Source organism: Vombatus ursinus, unplaced genomic scaffold (genome assembly GCF_900497805.2).
Source record: "Vombatus ursinus unplaced genomic scaffold, bare-nosed wombat genome assembly UNPS02014872.1, whole genome shotgun sequence".
In the NCBI taxonomy this organism is placed as follows: domain Eukaryota; kingdom Metazoa; phylum Chordata; class Mammalia; order Diprotodontia; family Vombatidae; genus Vombatus; species Vombatus ursinus.
Window position 1 is genome coordinate 2,398,438 of NW_020954650.1, and position 11,847 is coordinate 2,410,284.

An 11,847-nucleotide genomic window follows, 5' to 3' on the forward strand; every position below is an offset into this window, starting at 1 on the left:
TCTCTCTCTCTCTCTCTCTCTCTCTCTCTCTCTCTCTCTCTCTCTCTTTCTCTCTCTCCTATGCTATGCATTGATTTCTCCATTTCACTCACTGGTTCTATATTGACTCACTTCTCTTGAATCCTTTGCCACAAATTCTTAATTCTTTGTCCATGATTCTTCCTTTACCATAATCTCCAGAAAGAGTTACTCCCAAAGCATAAGCCTAGCGGCTATTGCATGTCCTCTTTAATACATTCACAATCAGGAGCACCTGTATCAGGTACAACCCTATACTATTTTTAAATGGGGCACCTCCAGACTATACTACCATAGATGTGTTATGTCCTACATGAAAACTTTCCTGACCACCACATTCCTAACTGTTCATACCTCCTTCCAAAATTAACTTCTATTCATTTTATATTATTTTATGTGTATTATATATATGTGTATACATATATAAATATATTGTATATACATACATACACACACACACACACATATATACACACACACATACATATATATGTACTTTTATGTGTATATGCTGTCTCACTCAACAGAAAAGAAGCTCCTTGAGGACAAGGACAGCTTCATTTCATCTTTTGTATCCTCTTTTATCTATTAGATGTTCGATCCTTAGTAAGTATATATTGATTTATCAATTGATTAATTGGTATGTGGGTTTTCAAGTGCTTTCATTTGAGAGTGGTGGAGAAGGGAGAGGAATAAGCACTTATTAAGTACTCAGGCACTATTCTAAGCATTTACAAATACCTCATTTCCCCCCTTACAACAATCCTGTGACATAGGTACTCTTATTAACCCTGTTTTACAGATGAGGAAACTGAGGCAGACAAAGGTTATGTGACTTACCCTGGGTCATGCAGCTAGTAAGTGCCTAAGGCCAGCTTTAAATTCAAATCTTCCTGACCCCAGGTCCAGTTCTCTATCCACTGAACCTCCTAACTGCCTCAACCCTCCCACTCAACCAGCTTATTAAGGAACTCCAGATGCCTCTGAGTGTCTAGGATCTGTTTTATACTCTTTCTGCATTTCTATTTTAATAAGGTAAAGTACTAGATTTGGTGTATATAAATTCAAGACCATCTCCTCATAATAGATTTCTGTGGAATGTTGGGTATAGCCAGATTGTGGTGAATACATGTAGGCCCAGTAAATGACTATTTGCATAATCAGAATGGTCCTACAGCCAAGTTAGTCAATTTTGGGGGTGGGCTACCTCTGTAGAGATTCTACATAGCTATCCAGACCTGGTCCTGTTTCTGGAGAAATTTTCATGTTGTATGATGTTAATCAGGCCCTTATTTGTAGAGAATTGCCAACATTTGCCATAGGTCTTACAAGTCAGTCTGCATAGTTTCCAGTTTTTCAAATATACTACAGTATGACAATGGGAGACGGCAGCATGGTGTTAGAAGGAGGGAAGGTTGTAGGTGGAAACCATTCAACAGATATTCAACTCAACAGATATTTAAGTGCCTACTGATACAAAGATGAAAAAAGAATAAACCAGTATTGGCAAATATAACTCATTCCACAGAAAAGTGTAAGGCAGTCAAATACAGGGTGATGGAACAAAGAAGAAATCAATCAATAAACAATTATTAAGTACTTTCTAGCTACCACATACCATGAATCAAATGAGATAATATATTTAATATATGTAGCACAGTGCCTGGCACATAGCAGGTGCTTTATAAATAAATACTAATTCCATTCCCCTCACTCCCTCTCCTTTCCCTATCAGGCTTGAAGCTAGAAATACCTGTTTTATAGTCCATCTTTGACACATACTGGCTCTGTGACCCTCAGCAAGTCACAGCTTCTTAGTACTTTGGGCAGTTGTCTAACTAATTTTAAGTTGTAGAAAAGGTGCAGCCCAGAACTGGTAAAGGTAGTCTCCTCTCTAAAGAATTTCCTGTACCAATAAAATCACAGGTTCAGGCCCTGTCACTGTGACTGGGTTCTAAGCAATAGGTACTGTGGAACATTGTGTTTGGTCCAGACAAACCATTCTGAGAAAAATTGATGGAGGTGAGAACACTTTCTGTTGCCAGGATTAGGGAAATTTTCAAGGAGGTGGTAGCACTTGTGCTAAGCCCTGAAACCTTTTAAAAGGATTTTAAAGGATCAATATGAGAGGGATTCAAGGCAGAAGAAATAGCTATTATAGACCACAAGACACTATCAAGAAGTAGTTTGGAGTTTGGTTTTGTTGCTCCTTGGGTTATCCAAGGGAAATTATTTAAAATTAAGTTGTAAAGGTCAACAGAAGCCAAATTTTGGAGGGCCTGATATTGAAGAGTTTGTATTTTGACCTCTGGACAAGAGGAAACTAGTGGAGGTTTTGAAACTATTGTTTGCTTTGAATGAAGTGATTTGTTTCAATGAATAGATGGGATTGACATACCAAAATTTATTTGTAGATTTATTTGTAGACTATTTGTTTTGGTGATCAGTATATAGCCTAAGGAGTATTCTTTCACTCTTCTGTTTACCCAAAAGGAGTTGAGTAGGATTGGTAAAAATTGGCCCCAAAAATGATAAAAATAGCACACTCAGTTGTGCTATGAACCTGGAGATGATTTAATCTGAAACTCTTCTTCAGGAATGATGTGTAGTTTGAAAATCAACAGAGAATGATGCAGTGAAGGGTGTGCTGGAGTCAGCTCTAACTGGCTTGCCCATGGTTAAATTTTCCATGTGAGCATTTACACATCAGAACTAGGAAACATCAGTCACTAAAAATCATGGCTTGATTTATTGTTTTGTTGATTGTCTGGCCTTAATAATGTAAATTAAACTTAATATTGCATATGTGTACATTTTCCCCCAACCTAGTTGTTAAACATTTACCATCACATCCCCTATAAATATTTCCTGAGCTTAGCAAGGGTGCAATAAAACACTAAGGGAATGTAGTCAATACTAGACTGGAAGTCTGGTGACTAGAGGTTAATAATAATGCTGATGATAATAATAATAAGAAGAAGAAGAAGAATAGACATTTATATGGCCCTTTAAGATTTTCAAAGTGTTTTGTATCCATTATCTCATTTGAGCCTTTGAATATCCCTGGATTCAGTGTAGAGCAGGGATGGAGGAACACCTGGGTGGAGGAAGTAATCCATTTGGACAGTGTGCCTACAATTATCAGGATGGTGCCATACACTTGGAAAAGTTGCAAGTCCATGATAAAAGCTAGCAACATAAGTACCTACGTTTTTCGGGATATTGGCAGAACCTGTAGCATGTCAGCCATCATTCTCAGCAGGGTTCATATTGATCTTTTTGTGTTACAGTTCCTTTTGTATTACATTGATACAGCTACAGTGTTACAGATCCTTTTGTCTTACAGTGTTACGGTGATCCTTATGTGCTACAGTTATGGTCGCCATAATCTTGGACAACTACGTGTATTCTAGAGAAACCGTAGTGTTGGACCACAGGTCTCTGATGACACAAACACAACATTTGAGATAAAGTTATAGCAGTAATCATAAGTGAAGGAGCCTATCCCATACCCATAGTTGTGAGACCTTCTATATGCTAAAAAGTTGGTCATCCAGGTTTTAGAATAGACATCAATCCTGAAAGTCTGTTAACTAGAGGATTTTTACTAGTATATTTAATAATTTATATTGCTAAAATGTTCTCAGGGCAAAATGGTGGCTGCCATAGTGTGCCATCTGTGGTTTGTCCACATGTAGATACCTCATCAGTGAAATAATTCTCTGATGCAAATTATGAGTTAAATTAATTGAAGAATAGTAACCAATATCTGTAGCTAGTTTAATTTATATGTGATCTAAAAATTCTCCTTTTTTATATTATAGAGTGAAGCATAAATGTCATGCCCCATCTTATACCTCCTGAGATGGGCCCAGGCTTGGGTTTGCTATTGACAATGGGAATGGGGAACTGGATTATGTGGAAGAGTACCCTGCTGGCTTCAGCCTAGCAGACTGCCCTATGCTGGCAGATCTGGCCTCAGGATATGTCTGCTGAGTAAGGCACACCTTGGCCTACCGGTAATCAGCCAATGTCCTTTGTAGTATCAGAGAAGCCATTTACTAGCTAAGTTCACAAGGAAGCATCTATGTCAGAGAAGAATATAGCTAAACTTTTGAATCAAGGTATGTAGTTGTAGATAACTATATGTAAATTAAACACACATGTACTCACCAGCTATACCTGTGTGTATACATAGATGCTTGTACATACACACATGAGCGAACACAAACATAAACACACACACACACATACATATACATATGCCTTTATATATAATCCAAGGGCAGAGTTTTTTGAGTTTGGCAATATCACATATTATTCTAGGGCTACCTGATCCACCTTTTTGATTTGTTTGTCCAGCTTGGTGAGCCATCAGATATCATTACAGGCAGTTAGGAACCCAAGTTAATTGGATGCACATGTAATTGCATTGAGGAAAAATAAAGCAGATGTGCCTAGTCTCAGGGACATAGGAATCACACACAAATTATTATTAGAATCATGAAAGCCTAATTAATAAGACATTTGTAATACCAAAACTAAGTCATAGGCTTTCTCTGAGAAAGCAGTTTTACTTTCCCCACGACAGACCTAAAATCTATTCCACTCATGGTAGCCAAGCTCTGTGCTCATGTATTAGCTTGTCTGTCTGTGTAAGTTAGCAATTCCTATATAATTATTATAGACTTGTAAAATTGCCATAGCTCTGTCCTCATTTATCTAAAACTGATATACTTAAGTAGGTTTTCTTGTTTCTTATTTTTCATATTCTTTATTAAAAGTCAAATAATAAACATTTTTCAAGTAGTTACTTTTGCACTCTGCACAACTGGAAAAGAGTTTAAAAAGAATACCTTTTCTAGAATATCTTATTATCTAGTTTGGGCAATGTTATGTTCCCTAACACACATATATAAATTAACACGAGCAGCACTCCAGTGTCAGATTGTATGGTACAAACCTTAAATTATGTCACAATTTAGACACGGCAGATAATTGTAGACTAGACTCATCAGAAAAGACTTCTAAATCCAATAGTAGTTTTGTGTGCGTGTGTGTGTGTGTGTGTGTGTGTGTGTGTGTGATTGCACTGACTTTATTTAAGTATTGTGGGTGTCATGTAAATTGTCTTGTTTCAAATTCCAATTTGGTTCTTAGACCTAATAAGAGCACCTCATTAACTTACATATCTATTATTCAGCTAGAGACAGTTTGGTTAACAAGGCAGGGACTAGCATTAACCTGACAATTACATCCTGATTTGTGTGGAGAGGGAGGGATGTGACCAGAGTTTCTTACTTTCCATAACAGCTGTGTCTGCTTCTAGTAAGGGCTGTCTACCAAATATCTCTGTTTTGCCACCTAGTGGTAAGCGGATGTCACTGAATGCTTTGATTTCTTAACAATTTATTCTTGTAGATGACTGTCATTTAACCTTAAAATCAAAAGCAGACCTTTTACCATCTAGAACAGAGTAGCTGAAGAGTTTATTTAATTTGGATGTAATTATATTACTACTTCCAGACAGGCAATAGAAGGCAGAGTCCTTGGATTTATCTGTGAATCTCTCATTGGCATTTTGTCGAAGTAAAATATGGCAGATGCAAATGTGAATGTATGCAGAAAAGCAATAGGATTAAGAAGATAAGTTTAAACTTTTATTATGAAGAATAAATGTGACTGTTCTTCTGATCAGAAATATATATATAATATATACATATATATGTATATATATAGTTAATGTGAATTAAGAAACATTTATGCTTAAGAAAAAATGTTTGGGAATATAATGTTTCTGTTTCGCTACAGATGATAGAGTCTTTTGAGTGTTTGAGAAAGGGAAATGACTTGGGCTTTCATAATCTTTATGAGTTTATCTTGATTTAAGAAGTCTGCTGGTATGTCTTGAAGGACTTAAATAGATAGATTGTATCAAAAGCTTGCTTATCAGGATTTTTCAAATCTTCTGCTCTATTCTTTGAAAACAAAATAAATACTTTACTTTTTAAAATACATACTGAATTTATTTAGAATTCCTTACACTAAACATGGATATAGCTATATTTTAAAGGGTCATTCCTACAGTAATCTCAAACAGTAATCTGTAAAGACAAACAGTAATCTCAAACATAGTACCATATAATCTATGTACCTATGTACAAATAATATTAATAATAATAACTCATATTTTAAAGTCTACAGAGAACTATCCTCACAAAATCCCTCAGAGGTTTCATTTTCACTAGTTCAAAATTGAGAAATTAAGTCTCAGAAAAGTTAAATGACTTGCCCAGCTCACACAACTAACAAATATTAAGAGTGAGACGTGGACCCAAGTCTCTCTTGACTCCAACTCTACTCTTCTACTATACCATAGAATAATTCACAACGTATTGTGTATATGTGTGTGTTTTCTAATAGGCATGTTAATGATAACATTAATAAATCAGTCAAGTGTTTATTAAGCCCTTACTATGTGATACACTGTGCTACATGAAAGAGATAGAAAGACAAAAGGAGGGGCAGCTAGCTCGCGCAGTGGATAGAGCATCGGCCATGAAGTCAGAAGGACCTGAGTTCAAATCCGGCCTCAGACCAAACACTTGACACTTACTAGCTGTGTGACCCTGGGCAAGTCACTTAACCCCAACTGCCTAAGCCAAAAAAAAAAAAAAAGACAAAAGGAAAACAGTCCCTCTCCTCAGAGCTTTCATTTTAATGGAGGGGTGAAGGTGAGAAAGGAAAGCACTTCAGGCATGGGAGACAGCCAGGCAAAGGCATGAGAAGGAAGGTGCTTTATTTTTGAGGAACTGAAAGTAGGACAGTGTGGCTGAATCAGAGAGTGCTTGAAAGGTAGTACTGTGTAGACTGGAATTGCAGAAACTATTTTCAAATGCCTCACAGAAAGCATATAGTTGATTCTCATGGGAATAGGGAACTACTAGAATTCACTGAGAAAGTGACTGACATGGTTCAGTGGTGATAATCTAGAAGATGATTGGAGAGGAGAGAGATTTGAGGCAGGGAAACCTATTCGGAAATTATTGTAAATAGTTCAGGCAGAGGTCATGAATAAGAATAGAGACTGTGTGAGTGAAAAGAAAGTGATATAAATGAGAGATGTTATAAACATGGAAACAAGAAGTTTTGACGGCTGATTGGATATATGGAGTGGACATTCAAGTATGACACCAAAGTTGGGAACCTGGGTGCCTGGAAGGAAGGAAGAAAGGAAGGAAGGAAGGAAAGAAAAATAAATTACATGGAAATTGATTAAATAGATACATGAGGCAATTATAAATATATAGATAGATACATGCATATACCTATATATCTGTATCATATCTATCTTTATATATATATATATATATATAGTTATTTACATGCTATTTCCCCTATTAGAATGTGAGATTCTTGAGGACAGAAAATGGTTTTCTTTGTTGGCTGACTGACAATTTTAACATCTTCTACTGAAAGTTTTCAAGTTGAACTATTGGGACACTTTACTTTCTATGATAATAATAGACATAGTGTTTTAGGGTTTACAAAATGATTCACATACATTCTTTCATTTGCAATAATCCTGGGCCTTGCAATAACCCAATAAGGGACTTATGACAGATATAATTGTATCAGTTTTACTAAGCAAGACACAAAGGCTCATAGTTAAAGCAGTTTGCCCATGGTTTCACATATGTTGGAGGAAGAACTCGAAAACATGCCTTTGCCCTCAGTATAAGTCCAGCATCTTTATCTAGTACCTCCTCCATTTCTTTATCCACACTGATTTTCATTTTCTAGGAATGGATTACTGATTTTATAATGGAAGTCAATGGCAAAAATATGTTTTAAAGCAGGCTTTGCTGAAATATATCTGCTCTATGAAGTGATGCAAAATCTGCGTGGCTCTTCCTTCAGTCTATTGCTAATAATTCATGGGATATTAATCCAACTTTTGAATTATCTAAGCCTTTTACTTCTTCTGTTTCCCTCAGCTGCCTATTTGTAGTATTTCAGGGCCTTTTAATACCTATACACTCAAAAGGAGAACTAGGGAGGAGAGAAAATTCAAAACTCATTTTGTTACACTATTTAAAGATTTGGTGTTGAATGAGATTAAAGTCTCTGACAAAATGAGGTGGGTGATTAGCTGTGAATTTTAGTCATAGATATTATGTCTCTGCGCTACTTTAATGGGATGGACTCCACAGTTCCTCTGTGTATCCAAACCTTCTTATAACTATCAATTCACTGTGATCTTTTTTCTTCCTTATTCTGGGGGAAAATTAATTGCATCAAATAAAATTTTCTATCTTACTAATACAACATATCTTTCCAATAATGAATTATTTTTTGATCATAACTGATATCAGTCCTTCAAAAGTTTTCCAGGGACATGACCACATTCTAATATGTTATAGTTTCTTCTAGATGAACTTCTGCTCCTCAACTACCAGGTATGCTAAAGGCCTGCAGAGTTAAGTGAATAAAACTTGCTTTTTGACAAGTTGTTCGTATTTGATAATTAGGATAACTCTTATTAAGAGTTTTTATTTTTAATTCATAATTTTAAAATAGTTGAGGTTTTAATTATGCTGTATTTTCTTTATAAATCAACCCAAGAGGTAAAGAAAAAATATTTATAATAAAATCTCAACCAATTTTAAATTTATGCAAATTTATATTATAGAAAGTTGCCATATGAAGTTATTCTTTTTTTTTTTTTGGTGAGGCAACTGGGGTTAAGTGACTTGCCTAAGGTCACACAGCTAGTGAGTGTTATGTGTCTGAGGCCGGATTTGAACTCAGCTCTTCCTGACTCCAGGACCAGCGCTCTATCCACTGTGCCACCTAGCTGCCCCCATATGAAGTTATTCTAATAACATTTTTTCCCTCTGTCGTCTCTGGAGGGAGAAAATGAAGTTATTGCATTATTTTGGCCTGTTTCAGTCAAGAACTTGTTTGAGAAGACAGTATAGAACATCCTATGACTATCACCAAACATCAATATTTGGTAAGGCCTTACCTTGTCAATGAGGATAAAAGAACAAGTATTAAAGGAAAGATGATATGCTGGATTATAACTCAAATAGCCTTTCAGTGTAGTCCCTTAAGGATTGTTTCTTGGTGAATACCACTACATCTAAGATGACAGTTTGTACTTTTATTTAGACTCAACTTTTTTTCTTTTCATTTCTTTCAACAGTGATCCAAATCAGCCAGTTCCACAAGATACGAAGTTTATACACACAAAGCCCAATCGTTTTGAAGAAGTCGCATGGTCCAAGTATAACCCCAAAGACCAGCTTTATCTACACATCGGTCTGAAGCCTCGGGTAAGGGATCACTATCGAGCAACCAAAGTCGCTTTCTGGTTGGAACTTGTACCTCATTTGCACAACCTGAATGAGATTTTTCAATATGTTTCCACAACAACAAAAGTCCCTCCTCCAGACATGACATCATTTCCTTATGGTACTCGACGATCTCCTGCAAAAATCTGGCCAACTACCAAACGTCCAGCCATCACACCTGCCAATAATCCTAAACATTCAAAGGACCCTCATAAAACAAATCCAGAGGATACAACTGTTCTGATTGAAACGAAACGAGATTATTCCACGGAGTTAAGTGTCACCATTGCAGTGGGAGCATCCTTATTATTCCTCAATATTTTGGCTTTTGCCGCATTGTACTACAAAAAGGACAAAAGACGTCATGAAACACATAGGCGTCCCAGTCCTCAAAGAAATACAACAAATGATATTGCTCACATACAAAATGAAGAAATCATGTCCTTACAGATGAAGCAGTTGGAGCATGATCATGAGTGTGAGTCTTTACAGGCACATGATACCCTGAGACTAACCTGCCCACCTGACTATACCCTCACTCTGAGAAGATCCCCAGATGACATTCCGCTAATGACACCCAATACCATAACCATGATTCCCAACACATTAACAGGAATGCAGCCTTTGCATACTTTCAACACCTTCAGTGGAGGACAAAACAGTACTAATTTACCCCATGGACATTCAACTACTAGGGTATAGCTCTGCCATTTCCTTCCCCTCCTTTACTCTCCTTCCCTCAGCAACATGGAAGAAAGAAAAAGAAAAAAAAAAGGAATGTTTTTCATCAAGCAGACTTCAGATAAAAGGAGAAAGGGCAGTTGTTATTTTCTTACTGACCCTTTTCAAAGGAACCTTCCAATATTAAAAAGATCAACTTCAAACCCTGTGAAATGTGAAATGTGTACATTGCTGTTATAATACTGCTTTAAGATCCCAACCACTTCAGTGAAAGTTTAATGTGTATAGGACAGAAGAATAGCCACTTCAAAGACCTGGATGTTTTCATTGTAAAAAATAGAAGCTGAATCTTCTGAAACACAGCCAAGTGACTCTTAACCATTTTTTTTTTAAATAAAATTGAAAAAAAATCTTTATGTGCCATGCCATGAATGGCCCTTCTTAAGTGAAGACAGTATCATGGGCTTTTACTCATTGTATGAATCTGTAATCCAGGAGGAAGGAAAAGTAGAATTTTATTATAAAAATAAGAGGACTGACTATGCAGTTATATTCGTGTAGTTCTGTGCAAAGAGATGATTTGCCAGCTTGAACTATATTTAAGAAACTTTGTAAAAAATGTACATAGATGTGAGTTTAAACACACAAAACAACAACAAAAAAAGCTTTTATTGATGTTTTCAGTTTGAAAGAGCTTTTAGAAAGATTGTGCTTTCAGTTGTGATCTATATGTATATATACATTAGTCATATCACCCCTGTTTCCTCCAGAACAAGAGGGGACTTTTCTTCTTTATTACATGTGGTAAACAAAGACACGGGATTTTCTAACATGTTTCATTTGTAGGAGGACATGGCGTCATACAGAAAATAAAGATTGTCTGTGTGACCTGCACATTTCCCCTTACAGGTTGCACAAATGCATGTTAAAGCATTCTTAGGAGATGGTTGTTTTAGACAACATTTATTTTTGGGGTGTTAGCCTTCATGAAATTGCAACACAAAGATGGATCAGAAATCCGGAAAAAAAAATTAGTATTTAAAGTTTATTGAATTAAAGGAAACACACACACACACAAAATGACAAAAAAAAAATACAAGTCCAGTTCTGTAGTTCTGGTTATTTGAATATGTTTGGGAAGAGTTGCTTCCCAGTTCAGTACCCTGCCAAAAGTAAAGAAAGCCTGCCTTTTGGTTAGCCTTTTTCTCCCTACCCCCAATCCCCTCCAAACCCCCACCCCTCAGTAAATCTAGCTCTGTGTTCACCAGCAGCTGCGGAAGAACTCTGGCTGAGAAAGTACCTGCTCAGCTTTGCTAATCAGAAGAAATTTGCAGTTTGAAGGAAGAAATGTTTTTTTTTTCTTTTTTAAAGAGCAAGGTTCTTATTTATCAAAATACAGTGATGAAGTTTTTTCTTCCATATTTCATTTATGTAATCAAGCTTATGCCTGTCTGAAAGATTTTTTTTTTCAGGTTTCTATTACAGCAGTCACCAATCAATGCATATGACAGAAAGAAAAAAAAAAGGAACAATTAACAACTATGCTTTGCATGAGTTTTCTTGAAAGTATGGATGGCTTCACTGTCAAGTTATCATATGAAAAGAATTAACCCGTGACTTTTTTGAATCTAAGAGCCGGAGACGAAGCAGTCATCCTCAAGGAGTCATTTCCTTTTTCTCTTTGTTAACTTCTTAATTTTTTTTCTTTTTAAAAATTTTCCTAAGGAATGCTTCAAGTGTCATAAGCTGGAAGGAAAAGATGGTTGCTTTACATTTTGTCTTTTGAAAGTTA

General features: G+C 36.1%; 1 protein-coding gene across 3 annotated transcripts in view; it reads left to right on the forward strand.

Moving 5' to 3' along the window:
* NLGN4X (neuroligin 4 X-linked) overlaps positions 1 to 10,464 on the forward strand; it is a 316,482-nt gene extending 306,018 nt beyond the window's left edge. For all 3 annotated transcript variants that reach the window (XM_027842429.1, XM_027842430.1, XM_027842431.1), the window contains one exon: positions 9,227 to 10,464. In XM_027842429.1, the coding sequence (XP_027698230.1) occupies positions 9,227 to 10,076 (850 nt within the window). In that variant the 3' untranslated portion in view covers positions 10,077 to 10,464. The remainder of the gene's footprint in view (positions 1 to 9,226) is intronic.
* The last annotated feature ends 1,383 nt before the right edge of the window (positions 10,465 to 11,847 follow it).